The sequence below is a fragment of the Girardinichthys multiradiatus genome, chromosome 7 (assembly GCF_021462225.1).
Source record: "Girardinichthys multiradiatus isolate DD_20200921_A chromosome 7, DD_fGirMul_XY1, whole genome shotgun sequence".
In the NCBI taxonomy this organism is placed as follows: domain Eukaryota; kingdom Metazoa; phylum Chordata; class Actinopteri; order Cyprinodontiformes; family Goodeidae; genus Girardinichthys; species Girardinichthys multiradiatus.
This window is the reverse complement of record NC_061800.1, coordinates 11,611,293-11,625,473: the sequence shown is the minus strand read 5'-3', so window position 1 is coordinate 11,625,473 and position 14,181 is coordinate 11,611,293. Positions and strand designations below refer to the sequence as shown.

The 14,181-nt window shown below is 40.3% G+C and overlaps 1 protein-coding gene across 1 annotated transcript; it reads right to left on the bottom strand.

The window, feature by feature from the left end:
* Positions 1–361: 361 nt before the first annotated feature.
* On the bottom strand, positions 362–6,669 carry vtcn1 (V-set domain containing T cell activation inhibitor 1). Its single transcript, XM_047371576.1, has 5 exons — positions 6,540–6,669; positions 6,074–6,138; positions 3,122–3,478; positions 2,789–3,040; positions 362–1,167 (listed from the first exon to the last, which is right to left on the bottom strand). Exons 1-5 carry the CDS (start codon positions 6,569–6,571, stop codon positions 1,055–1,057), a joined length of 819 nt encoding a protein of 272 aa, XP_047227532.1. The 5' UTR covers positions 6,572–6,669; the 3' UTR covers positions 362–1,054.
* Positions 6,670–14,181: the final 7,512 nt, after the last annotated feature.

The following is a 14,181-nucleotide window of genomic DNA, read 5'->3' as shown; positions in this document are numbered from 1 at the left end:
CGTTTGAATGACTCTGTCACCGAGCAAGTCAGTTAAGCAGAGCCACGAACACCATTTACAAACAGTATTTATACTAAACATGACAGTGTTATCTCAACATCAAAGAGTCTGTGTTTTATAGCCCATACCCTCCTTGAGTTCAGAGGTGACAGTTATCTAGGAACAGACCTAACTACCCTTCCTGACATCACCCTAAAAAATGGGTCTTAACAATTAAACTTCTGATAATGGCTTTTACAGCTTCCTCCTCTAACACAGATGTTCTGAGGAGTGAGGTAACCTAAAGGTCATACAATTTGGAACACTTAAAAAAAAGAATTTCCATTACACTGAGCAAGGACATCAGAGAAACAGCCAAGAGACCCATGATAACTCTAGAGGAGCTGCAGATGTCCACAGCCTGAGCAATATAATACCGAAACCACATATCAGTTGTGGTCTCCACAAATCTTATTTAAAAGAAAGCCATAAGAGGTCCTTTTTGCAGTTTGCCACAAGCAGTGTGGGGGGCACAGTAAACATTTGGAACAAGGTACTCGGGTCACAACACCCATCCTCAAGATGAAACAATGGTTGTAACAGCATCTTGCTGGGGGAACGCTTATATTCAGCAGGGACATGGAAGTTGGCCAAACCTGATGGGAAGATGGATACAGATATACAGGGCAATCGTGAAAGTAAACCTGAGCCTGGGCCAGAGTTTCACCAACCCTAAACAAACAGAGCTACGTACATTGGCATGTTTAGATTGAAGCAAAGTCATGTGTTCAAACGGTTTCTTTCTCCTCTGACTGGGATATTGTGTTTTTTAAAGACTTCCTGTGCAAAATCAGAGTAAACCTTACCTTAGAGCATTTTATATGTTGCATATTCCCTTTAATCCAACTTTGTGACAGTCTTCTTATTTTGCTGCATTTTTTTCAGGAGCACACAAAATTAACATTGTTTATCGAAGACAAGCAGGTGCTCATTTTCTGTTCTTTAAAGTACCCAGTACACAGACAATAAACTAGATGGTGTGATTTTAAAGTATAGATTATATGGTTGTATGTAATTAGACCACATGAAATATGCAGAGGACACCAGTTATAAGATTTAGATAAAATGACACAAGCAGGGTTGAAGCAAGACTGAAGATGAAGAATGTCCTTCCCAAAACACCAGTGCCTGGAAAACACACAGGGTTAGATATTGAATGCAGAATTGTATGCTTTGGAAAATCAAACTCTAAAAAATTAAACAATTTGCTCTTTTTAACCTTTGTTCTGGTTCATATTTACATACTAAAAAATTCTACAACATGCCATCTGATTTTATAAACGATAGTAATTTATCAGTCCTGGTGCTGCCCCTATGTTGAAGCTAAAGATTTTTCTAAACTGAAAAATTTTGAAAAACCCTAAATTGTAATTTTTAAGTCATGCTCTGGTATACTAGAATTACAAGATGGTTTAGTAGAAAGGGTGAATGTTTGAGAAAATGGTCCTATACCCAATGGATTTGTTCCATGAAAAATGTCATTGATGAGTTTAGGGTCTTAACTACTAGTCCTTATTTGTTTGTTTCTTCAGAAAGTGAGTCAAGGTCCACTTAATTTGTGTTGATCGATATATTTGTCCTTTTTTTATGACTCTTAAAAAATTTGCAACCGTTTTGCCCCTTCTTTATAAGCAAAAAACGATACAATACATGAGTCTCAGAAAGATGTCACACCCGAGATCAATGTGTTTTTGCTGCAATATGATAATTGTTGTAATGCTAGCTATTATTAGCAAATAATGCTAATGAAAATGCAGTTCTGTCTAATGTTCTTTTCAAGCACAAAAGTTGCAGATGTGGGTGCCAACAGGGAATAATCTGAGTCAGAGGGTGGCACCAAACACAGATGGCAAAAAAATGTTCAGGTCATAAGAAGAAGAAGAAAAACACCCATGAAGCTTGTTTTATTAAAAGACCACAAGGAGAGATCTGCTATTTCCCTTGTGTTGATCATTTATCTCTTAGGGGCAACACCTTGTCTTCATGGACAAGGGATTATCTTTTGAAAGTAGCAAAGTGCACATTTTGGAGAGGAAAGAGGGGACCAAAACAGCTCACATGTTGGCATCGTTAGGTAACATGCTTGTCAAGTGACAACAACCCAACGTTGAACCGAATAGAGGGTAGGGCCTGTGACTCATGTGACCTTAACAACCCTATTAGTATGATTGTCCTGACTACACATCATATGCCTGATGCGTCCAACCCATGTTCAGAACCGAAGAAGCTTTTTTGGATAAAAGGTGAAACATCTTGAAGAAACAAGAGAAGAAGTCCAGTTATCCTCTTTTTAAGAACTTAGGATCGCCATGTTCTGGATAACTGAGAATCTAAGTTAACAATCTGCAGACAACCAATTAAATGATCATAAAATTACAACAGGACCCTACTCACTTAAAACCGTACCCAAACCCCTCCTCTTTCTAACTGCTTTGATATACTAAAATAGGGTATATAAATCACCCTGCGGTGAAGTTTATGACAAAAAGCTTTGAACAGTATAAAATGTGAAAGCACAACAAAAAATACGATTTAGATTTTGGAAATCTAAACTTCATAGATGATGTCACCATATAACCTATTCCCAAAGCTAGTGAGTATTTATTTTGGGGGAGAAATGTATGCTGTACTTCATGCATTTCATCAGTGGTAAATATAATGTAGATTTTCTTTTTGTACAGTAATTAATAGTTCTTATTAGGTCAGCAAAGAGACGTCATAAATACTCAACCAAGAGATAAAACTATACCTGTTATAGTTGCTTCAGTGACTGCCACCACTAAATTGTTTTCAATCCTGCAGCTGTAGGTCTCGCTGACCTGCGCTGACTGTAGTGTGCTCAGGACACTGTATATTCCTGCTGACACTTCTGTGAACCTTGTGCTTGCATTCAGGACCTTTCCAGTTTGGTTCAGCCACGTGACATCTGGTTTAGGGAACCACCTGCTCGCCTCAGAGGTCAGGATGCTGTTAGAGAAGTTTAGTGTTGGGGCTGAAAAGACTGGAACGACAAAGTAATGTATTTATTTCGCACAAGATAATTTTCACAGGAAACTTTCCAGAGAAGGATGAGTCATTCTACCTGCTGTTCGGAGCTGAATGCTGACCTTCCCTTGCCCAACAGAGGACCCAATGCTGCAGATGTACTCTCCCTCATCACTGCGCCTTACACTCCGCAACAGCAAAGAGACGTTACCTCTGGCTACAGCATCAGGGAAGACCTGAGCTCTGCCTTTGAACTGTGAAACTTGCCCATCAAGAGCCGGAGCTCCATTCTCGTAGTGATAAATCGGTCCCAGATCCATCTTCTTCCAGCTGACCGACACCACACTTAGGCTGTTTTGTTGAATTTCTGCAGGGATATAGCAGCTGAGAATGTGGTCCTCACCGAGGTTGGCGACGGGTTTTGTGTTACTGCTCATCACCTTTGACGTGGATTCTGTGGACGACAACTAATCTCAAAATATATATGATGTGTTCTAGTCAAGTGTTTTTATTTCTGTATGTTGGAAACTACTGAGATTTTGTCATGTTACATCCACATTTTACTCTTGGGATTATGTGTGATAGACCAACACAATGTAGAGCATAACTATAAGAATACATGTTTTTTTTTTTTTTTTTTACTAATAAAAATTTAAAAGTGTGACATGCATTTGTATTTAGTGGGAGAGGTCCAAGACCAAAATCACTGCCAAACAAAAACCATTTGCCAAAAAACATCTTGATAATCACAGAGACTCTTGAGTAAATATGGACTAACATGAAAAAAGGGACACTTTTGGAAGGTGTGTATCCCATGCCATCTGGGGTAAAACTAACAGGATTTTAAAAAGAAAAAATTGACAGTCAGACATGGTGGTGGTGGTGTGGTGATTTGGGACAGTTTTACTTTTTTTAGGATGTGGACAAGTTGCCATCATTGTTGGAACCATAGATTTTACTCTCTACCAGAAAATCCTGATGGCCAAATGTCTGGTCATCGGTTCATGACATTAGGTCAAGCGCAGGGTGATAATTGTAGCACACTGGCAAGGTCACCTCTGAATGGCTAAATACAAAATAAAGAAAGAATTGGGAGTGGTTTAGTGATATTCTGAACCCAAATCTGATTGAAATGCAGTGGAATGACCTTAAACTGAATTAAAACAATTATGCAAAGAAGAGTGGGCAAAGTAGCAAAGTAAAAGACTCATTGTTAGGTACCACAAACACCCGATGTCAGTCATTACCTCTAGTTGTGCCACTAACAAGTTATTAGCGTTATGGTAAAATTAAGTTTTCATAAAGAGCCAGGTGGGTTTGGTTAGCTTTTATAAATGTAAATAAATGTAATTTCCATTTGATAATGGCTTTTTGTATTTGCTCAAGTTTCCTTTGTCTAATATTAAAATTAGTTTTATGATCTGAAACATTTAAGTGTGACAAAACAGCAAAAACAAGAAATCTGTAATAATACTTTATGGCTCCACCAGCTTTGTATAAGACTGCACTTTTTGCCCGGTTTTCTTTGTAAAATAGTTCAAGCTCAGTCAAATTGGTTGGTTAGAATCTGTGCACATCAATTTTCAAACGTTGTCACATTTTTAATTGGATGTAAGTCAGGACTTTGACTGGGCTATTTGATGCGTCAATACAATCCATTCGATTCTAGGTCAGGCTGTACAGTTCCAAAAGTACTTTTCATGTTTTGGTGCCTCACAACCTGGAATTAAAATGGATTTTGCACCATTTCATTTACAGAACATGTCTACAACTTTGAAGCAAGCAAGAAAGAGGAAAAAATAACAGAACAATTCAGTGTGCATAACTATCCGTCAGATCTTCTCATGGCTTACTTTTTGCCACTCTTCCGTGAAAGCCAGACTGGTGGAGTGTATGACTCATAGCTGTGTCAACAATTTTGTCCTACCTAAACTGTGGCTCTGTGCAGCTCCTCTAGAGTTACCATGTGCCTCTTAGTTGCTTCTATAATTAATGCACCCCGGCCATGTATTTGGAGGTTTGGACTTGTGCCATTCTCTTTCCATTTTCAAATGCATTAAACAGTGATCAAAAGCTACACACATATGTTTACTATTTACTGATTAGGTGACTTCGGAAGACAGTTAGTGGCACTGGATTTTATTTAAGGGTATCTGAGTAAAGGAGGCTGAATACAAATGTACAACACACCTTTCCCGTTTTCATTTGTAATACAATTTGAAAACTATGGATCATTTTCCTTCCACTTTTGCTACACACTACATTGTGTCTATTACATAAAATCCCAATAAAACACTTTGAAGTTAGTGACTAACTTTACAAAACGTGTAAAAGAGATATACAGTACATGTTTTCCAGTACATTTGACAGGATTTTTAAATCCAGAAATGTTGACTTCTTGATTAAACTCAAACTTTTTCTAATGAGGTTTCAAAGCATTTGTTAAATGTTTCGAAAAATACATTCATGAAATAGTCCTGGACAGATGTGACCATTGCTTAGATATTAAGAAAATACAGTAACATCCAGCTAAATTAGAGAATTCACAGTTTAGAAGCAGCAAAACAAATAGCATTCTGCTATTATTTTCCACTCAATGTGTACATTTTGTGGACAGACAAAGTTTAAATATGTCTGCTTACTGAAACTTTAAATAAAACATTTAAATAATTATATAACATAAAATAACCCGGCCAACAAGTTTGATGAAGCCTTGAGTTCCTGTGCAACTTCTTAAATTTTCCCTGAATTATCAAAGAAGATTTGTACAGAAAAGACGTGCTAGAAGTACAACACAACAGTGGTAAATGTGTAACTTAAGTAAGTAATCATATACACAAAACAGAAGTTTACATATGACTATCAGTACAACATTATACAGAAAGAAACACATATGGTTGCATGCTTAGAACAGTGTTGCATGACAGTAACCAGTATCAACTGCTCATGAGTATAAACAAACACAACATGTAATGAACACACCCGTGTCTGCCATTAAGCCTCACTGGGCCTTTACTACTACTAATAATAATAGATCTGCGGGTCTTACTTGAAAAGGCCAGGGACAAGATGAGGATGATGAAGGCTGCTAATATGACATTTAGGGTCACCATGCTACATGTGGAGAAAAACAAAGACGAAACAGGTATATTGGCTACAATACACTTACATAAGAACTTTGCATCTCTACTGAGATGCAAAGTTCTTTGTTTCAGTCTGACAGTGGCATGAGTGGCATGCAATAGAAATATGTGCATTTAATTTAAGAATCTGATAACACAATAAATATAAATGCATGCAATTTATTTCAGACTTAGTAACCTAATACTGCAGCTGCAAGTACATCAAGACAAAATAAAAAAATACAACAATATTATAGCTTTATATTATACTCCTAAATACAGTGCTACAAAACTGGTATAATATAAATCTAGAATCTGCAGCAGAGTTAAAAGAATTTAAACATTTCTAAAAAGTTCTCTTCAGTATGTGAACTGAACATCTGCAAACCTTACCTGTAAAAAATGATTTGTCCAACTGTAGCCATGTCTCTAAAATATTCTCTTTAAAAATCTTTGAAGACTATTGGTTCTGTTGCTTATTAGCTCAGTCCTGGTCTTTAAATTGTGCTCATGTGCCACTTATCTGCAAAGATAATTCCTACACATATTCTTTCCTACAGCCTGCATAGTGATTATGTGCTGCCTTCCTAACTGCAAGCATAGCACAACGCCATGAGTAAATATTACATTTTAGGTGTGGGCTTTGTTCTGTTGTCACAGCAGCTCATTTATAAAAGCTTCAACATGTCAACTGGAAGAATTTGGATTTGTAACTTGTTCAGCTCAATTTAAGTCAAATGTTTGTTTATTAATTATCACATCTTTTAAATATTGTGACATAAAGTGGCAAGCATGATCGACGCTAGCTTAAATATTTACATTAAGACCAAAAAATGACACAATGACACAAACTTGAGGTTGGTTCACAAGATGGAAAAAATGTTCAGCTTCCATCACAAAAACAGCGAGACTCAAAATGTGTAACATGGGAATCTAAACAAAATCATTATATACAGTATGTTCAATAAATTTAAATATGCATTACGACGAGACCCCTTTGTCAGATTAAAAGTACTATTTGAAAATAACAGCTTTCAAGGAGATACTAAACATACTTCTCATTAAACTCACATTTCTGTCTTAAAATGGTTTCTTTTATTGATCTGGTGTAATGTTCTAATCTATTGTAATTGTATGTGTGTAACTGTGTGTAATTAATCTATATGATGTGTTTTACTTAGTGAATTGAGTGACAGAAAAAGACAAACTTTCCATTAATATTCAAATTTCTTCTATATGAATGAACATATATATATATATATATATATATATATAAGTTCAGTTTCTTATTCTAAATAGTAAAAAGTTTTCTATCTAGGGAAATGTAACTGACTTTGCAGCAATTACACCCCCTCAACGATCCCGTAGCGACAATCAGTTACATTGTGTCTTATCTGTTTATGTATATATGTGTTTAAAGATTTTTTCACAGTATTTAAGAGTGATATGACAAGAAAGAGCTTCTAAAGCGTAATGTAAGCTTACAACCATGTTGAGGACTCTAGCCTCTGCACATGGTGGGTCGGCTGTACCAGCTGGCAGTCTCCGTTGCATGGGGTCTTTAATTTTGCAGCAATCCTTCACACATAGCATACTACGGTACGGATCCCGCGAGGATTTTGGGGGGATTTATTTTTTTCTTTTGCGTCCACACGCAATACTTTTTGCGTTCTCTCTGTGTTATCTCACAATACTTTGTGGGAGAGTTTCCAAACCAGATAACCGCAAAAATGGAACAAACACTACACCCGTTTATGAGATTTATTGAGTTTTATTTTGAAATCGGCCTTTAATAAAAGGATCTTCAATCAGACTTAAATACAGTTATTATCCACAAGCTGTCAAACTGCTGAACTCTGGACAATAATACTGCACAAAACTTCATCTGTGACACTTAATTAGCTTATTGCTGCTGCATGATGTGTACTTTTTTTGCACGCCATTAGCGCTTTTGTTTTTATCGTGATTTGAACGGTTCTTCTTACCTAAGCATTTAATCGCATTGTTGACTACATGTGAACCTGCATATGATAAATAAACCATACCAATGCCATAATGTTGTTAGTTTTGTGAGCAGTTTGTCATCTGTGCTGCTGCTCCAAAATACACAGCTTTCTCAAGGTGATTAACAACTTTTGCGAGCGAACGCAAAAGTATTGCGTGCGGACGCAAAAGTAATAAATTCCCCCAAGTCCCCTCGCGAGCTCCGCGGGGCTCCGTAGCATACTAGAACCCTTGTATCCCTGAATTGCGCGTTCCCGTTGATGGGTTCGAGTGCGTAGTGTGTCTCCAGAGTGGTCCTTAGCCCCGCCCCCTTTGTGCCCTCAATCCACACTTCGCCGAAGCCCGCATCTAAGCGGACTTCGCCGAAATATTTTACCCACAATTCACTGCTGCAGATGACGTTCTGAGCAAAAACCAATCACAACCGTCAACGTAATCAGCCATCGAATCAGAATAACAAGAACTGCGTAAACTTTAGACAGCAAGCCGACAAATCTATATACTTTTTACTGGTTTTCCAGGCTCAACATTGTAAGACATGTAGAATATAAACTATCTATGTGTGTAACCTGTGTGCAGAAATAGGGGAGTCAAGCTTAGGGACTGAAGCATAGAAAATGCAAGGTCATAAATTGGTGAATGACAAGGGAGAAAGGCCAGAGAGAGGGCAAGGTCGTAAATAGATGGAGGATGGGGGTGAAGCAGAAAGAAGATGAGTTTGCCAGAAGGAAGTAACCAGAAGCACTCCTTATTTAGAATCAGAATCAGAATCAGAAAAGCTTTATTGCCAAGTACGTTTTTGGACATACAAGGAATTTGTTTTGGCGTAGTCGGTGCAATACAGTACAAATTAAACAGTATAAACATATCTACAATATAATATAAACATATGTGCACAGTTTTAAGTGAGTGAGAGTAAATATAGAGCAGTATAAGATGCAAGAGCAATACAACAGTGCAGGTGATCATTGTGCAAGTAAAGCAGTGCAAGTAAAGCAGGAGTCCAAGCTGAGCGTTAATGTAACACATAGAGTTACAGGTTACAAGTGTCCTGTCAGCAAAAAAAGGGGGGGTGTGGGGGGAAGGGAGAGTGTCAGGGTGGCTTCCGGGCTTTGTTAACCAGGCTGGTGGCAGATGGGAAAAAACTGTTCTTGTGGCGTGAGGTTTTGGTCCGGATGGACCGCAGCCTCCTGCCAGAGGGGAGAGTCTCAAAGAGTCTGTGACCGGGGTGGGAGGGATCAGCCAGAATCTTCCCTGCCCGCTTCAGGGTCCTGGAGGTGTACAGTTCCTGGAGCGACAGTAGACTGCAGCCAATCACCTTCTCAGCAGACCGAATGACACGCTGCAGCCTGCCCTTATCCTTGGCTGTGGCAGCGGCGTACCAGATGGTGATGGAGGAGGTGAGGATGGACTCAATGATGGCTGTGTAGAAGTGCACCATCATAGTCTTTGGCAGGTTGAATTTCTTCAGCTGCCGCAGGAAGAACATCCTCTGCTGGGCTTTCTTGATGAGGGAGCTGATGTTTGGCTCCCACTTGAGATCCTGGGAGTTGATGGTTCCCAGGAAGCGGAAAGATTCCACAGTGTCAATTGTGGAGTCACAGAGGGTGATGGGGGCAGGTGGGGCTGGGTTCTGCCTGAAGTCCACAACCATCTCCACTGTCTTTAGAGCGTTGAGCTCAAGGTTGTTCTGGCGGCACCAGTCCAACAGATGGTCCACCTCCCATCTGTACGCAGACTCATCACCATCAGAGATGAGTCCGATCAGGGTGGTGTCGTCCGCAAACTTCAGAAGCTTGACAGACTGGTGACTGGAGGTGCAGCTGTTGGTGTACAGGGAGAAGAGCAGAGGAGAGAGAACACAGCCTTGGGGGGAACCGGTGCTGATGGTCAGGGAGTCAGAGACGTGCTTCCCCAGCCTCACGCGCTGCTTCCTGTCAGACAGGAAGTCAGTGATCCACCTGCAGGTGGAGTCGGGCACACTCAGCTGGGAGAGCTTCTCCTGTAGCAGAACTGGGACGATGGTGTTGAAGGCAGAGCTGAAATCCACAAACAGGATCCTGGCGTAGGTTCCTGTGGAGTCCAGGTGCCGGAGGATGAAGTGAAGGGCTAGGTTGACTGCATCATCTACAGACCTGTTGGCTCTGTAGGCAAACTGCAGGGGGTCAAGGAGGGGGTCGGTGATGTCTTTTAGGTGTGAGAGCACAAGGCGCTCAAAGGACTTCATCACCACAGAGGTCAGGGCGACGGGTCTGAAGTCATTAAGCCCTGTGGTCCTTGGCTTCTTGGGAACAGGGACGATGGTGGAGGACTTGAAGCAGGCTGGCACATGACATGTCTCCAGTGAGGTGTTAAAAATGTCTGTGAAGACTGGAGACAGCTGATCAGCGCAGTGCTTCAGGCTGGCTGGTGAGACAGAATCCGGACCAGCAGCTTTCCGGGGGTTCTGTCTCCTGAAGAGTTTGTTGACGTCCCTCTCCTGGATGGAAAGAGCCGTCCTCGGCGTGGGTAGGGGGCTGGTGGGGGGGAACTTCAGGGTGGGGGTTGGAGGTGCCAAGGCCCCTCTTGAGGTTGGGGAGGTGGGGGTGGTGGATTGTGGCTGCAGCTGTTGGGGGGCGTCGTGGGGGATGGTTGCAGGACTGTCCCTTTGTCTTTCAAAGCGGCAGTAGAACTCATTCAGGTCGTTGGCGAGGCGTCGGTCGTTGATGGAGTGGGGGGCTTTCGGCTTGTAGTTGGTGATTTGCTTGAGCCCTTTCCAGACAGACGCAGAGTCGTTGGCTGAGAACTGGTTTTGGAGCTTCTCAGAGTACAGTCGTTTGGCCTCTTTCACTGCCTTGCCAAACTTGTACTTTGCCTCTCTGTATATGTCTTTGTCCCCACTCCTGAAGGCCTCTTCCTTATCCAGTCTTAACCTTCTGAGTTTAGCTGTGAACCAGGGTTTGTCGTTGTTGTAACTCACCCTGGTGCATGATGGTACACAGCTGTCCTCACAGAAGCTGATGTAGGAAGTCACAGCCTCTGTGTACTCGTCCAGACTGTTGGTAGTAGTCCTGAACACATCCCAGTCTGTACAGCCTAAACACGCCTGGAGATTCTCCACAGCCTCACTGCTCCACTTCCTTGTCGTCCTCACAACAGGTTTGCAGAGCTTTAGTTTCTGCCTGTATGCAGGAATCAGGTGGACCATGATGTGGTCGGATTGGCCCAGTGCAGCACGTGGGACGGCGTGATAAGCGTCTCTGATGGTGGTGTAACAGTGATCCAGAATGTTGTCCTCTCTGGTCGGACATTTTATAAACTGTCTATATTTGGGGAGTTCGTGGGTCAGATTACCTTTGTTAAAGTCGCCAACGACGATAACTAAGGAGTCCGGGTTGGTCCGCTCCACACTCAGTATCTAGTCGGCGAGCATGCGCTGTGCGACCTGCACGTTAGCTTGCGGCGGGATGTAAACACCGACCAGGATGAACGAAGCGAACTCACGGGGGGAATAGAAAGGCTTACAGTTTATGACGAAGGATTCCAGGTCTGGAGAACAGTGCTGCTTTAGACATGAGAAATGGTTATATTGGTTATATTGTTGCTGGGAGACACCCACAGACAGAATGATTGTGTATGTGTACTGCATAGCAGCGAGGGGTATATATATAAAGGTATTGTGGCGCACCTCCAAAGGAGACAACACACGTTTCCAGGTACCCGTGTAAGTGTGTGTCTCCTCTCTGAATTCAGATTGGTTTTAATAAATTTGTGGAAACGTACAACTGATCTCTGACTGAGGATTGTCCTTTGGGGTGCCAAATAAAAAGAATCGATGAGAGGTGAGGAGTAATGTAAGAGTTAACGGAAGGCCAGTAAAGTTTTCCTACCTCGACAGATACCACTGGGTTCAGAGTGAGTCTGGGCAGTCAGTAGGCCATAACACTGAAGTTACCTTTCAAACAAACTGGCGCAGCGAGAGTCTGGTGTATAAGCTTCCTTCGCTTCCTGCACTTTCTTCTCCTCAAAACAATTGCTTGTTGCAGTTTTAAATATTTTTTTCAGCAGCAAGACTGTGAAAACAGTGCTGGTTCCCGCCCTTTTTGATGTTGCAGTTACGATGCAGAGGTGCAAGTCGATGACGTAACCCCTATTCTCCAATTTTGCACGCTTGTAACCTGCGCACTTCAACTCCTACATGCACTTGTACAAAGTACACCCTTCATAGAGGGGCGTAAGGTGTAGTGTGGGTATTGGGACATAATAGGGTTTTGACGAAAATTTAGTCTGGAAGACTCACCCCCTCCTCTGCTCCGTCCAATGACTCGTTTTCGCTCCAACCAATCAGCATCGAGTCCGCATTTCCTCTTCCTCATCACCGTCCAAGGCTCCGCTTTTTTGGATATTCAAGCACCGCAGAGTTAGCGGCATCTAGCTCACAGTTGATCCGCTTCAGGCACTCAGATTTCGGCCAGCTGCTCTCTGTTGCTGCCTCTTCCGATGCGCGGTTGTTTACTTAGGGACCATCAATAAGTTTCCGAACCAAACACTCTTGGGAAATAAAAATAAATAAATTCCTTGTCTTGTGACCAACTGAAACAAAACCAATAGTAAATCATGCTACATAAAGGAGGCACTCTCATTTTTATTCCATTTAAGTCTTTTTACATTTTTTAGGGTTTTCTTTGGTCAAAAATTGTGATTTTTCTTCAATAGCTTCCAGTTCATGTGACCCACTGACACAAAACCAATCATAAATCATCCAAATAGACTGGAAGAAAGAGGCACACTGATTGTTTTCTGATTTAAATGCATTTCCTATTTTTTATATTAAAAATTACTATTTTTCTTCAATGGCTTGCAGGTCATGTGACCAATTGACACACAATGTGTCTGAAATTGTTCTACTACACTGGATAGATGAGGCACACCCTTTTTTATTCCAATTTAAGGCTACATTTTTTAGTTTTTAAAAAAATCAAAAATTAGCATTTTTCTTCAATAGCTTCCAGGTCATGTGACCCACTGACACAAAATCTGTCTAACAATGTTCTGCAAGTCTGGATAGATGAGGCACACTCATTTTTATTCCATTTTAAATCTTTTCTGTATTTTTAGGAATTGTTTGGGTCAAAAATTAGCATTTGTCTTCAATAGCTTCCAGGTCATGTGACCCACTGACACAAAACCAATCATAAATCATCCAAATAGACTGGAAGAAAGAGGCACACTGATTGTTTTCTGATTTAAATGCATTTCCTATTTTTTACATTAAAAATTACTATTTTTCTTCAATAGCTTGCAGGTCATGTGACCAATTGACACAAAATCTGTCTGAAATTGTTCTACTGAATAGATGAGGCACATGCATTTTTATTCCATTTTAAGCCTTTTTATATTTTTCAAGAATGTTTTTTGTCAAACATTTTGATTTTTCTTCAACAGCTTCCAGGTCATGTGACCTACTGACACAAAAATCTGTCTAAAATAGTTCTACTAGACTGGATAGATGAAGCACACTAATTTTTATTCCATTTTAAATCTTTTTACATTTTTTAGGAATTTGTTTGGTCAAAATTTGTGATTTTTCTTCAATAGCTTCCACGTCATGTGACCCACTGACACAAAATCTGTGTGAAATTGTTCTACTAGACTAGATAGATGAGGCACTCTCTTTTTTCTATCTGATTTTAATGCATTTTCTATTTTTTATAAATTTCTTTCATCACAAATCATGATTTGTTTTCAATAGCTTTTAGGTCACATGACCCAATGATACAAATCTAATGTGAAATCATTCTACTACACGGAATAGATGAGACTCACATCTTTTTAAAGAATTTTTGTAATCACAATTGATCATTTTGATTAAACATAGCATTATAATACATACTATCAGTTGCAAGGTAATTCTTAAAGCTTACAAGCTACAGTCAAATGTAAAACATTCCTTTTAGCAGATCACACCTGCTTTTTTTAAACAGTCCAGCTTTATTGTATAAGTCTTCAATGCATGAACCAGTTTCGTGGTATATCTGATTGTGAGTTAACC

Coding starts and splice junctions, on each gene's coding strand:
- vtcn1 (XM_047371576.1), bottom strand. CDS start 6,571: ATGGCTACAGTTGGACAAATCATTTTTTACAG. Junction 6,139..6,539: donor GGACAAATCATTTTTTACAG/GTAAGGTTTGCA, acceptor CTCCACATGTAG/CATGGTGACCCTAAATGTCA. Junction 1,168..2,788: donor CACTGAAGCAACTATAACAG/GTATAGTTTTAT, acceptor TGTGTTTTCCAG/GCACTGGTGTTTTGGGAAGG.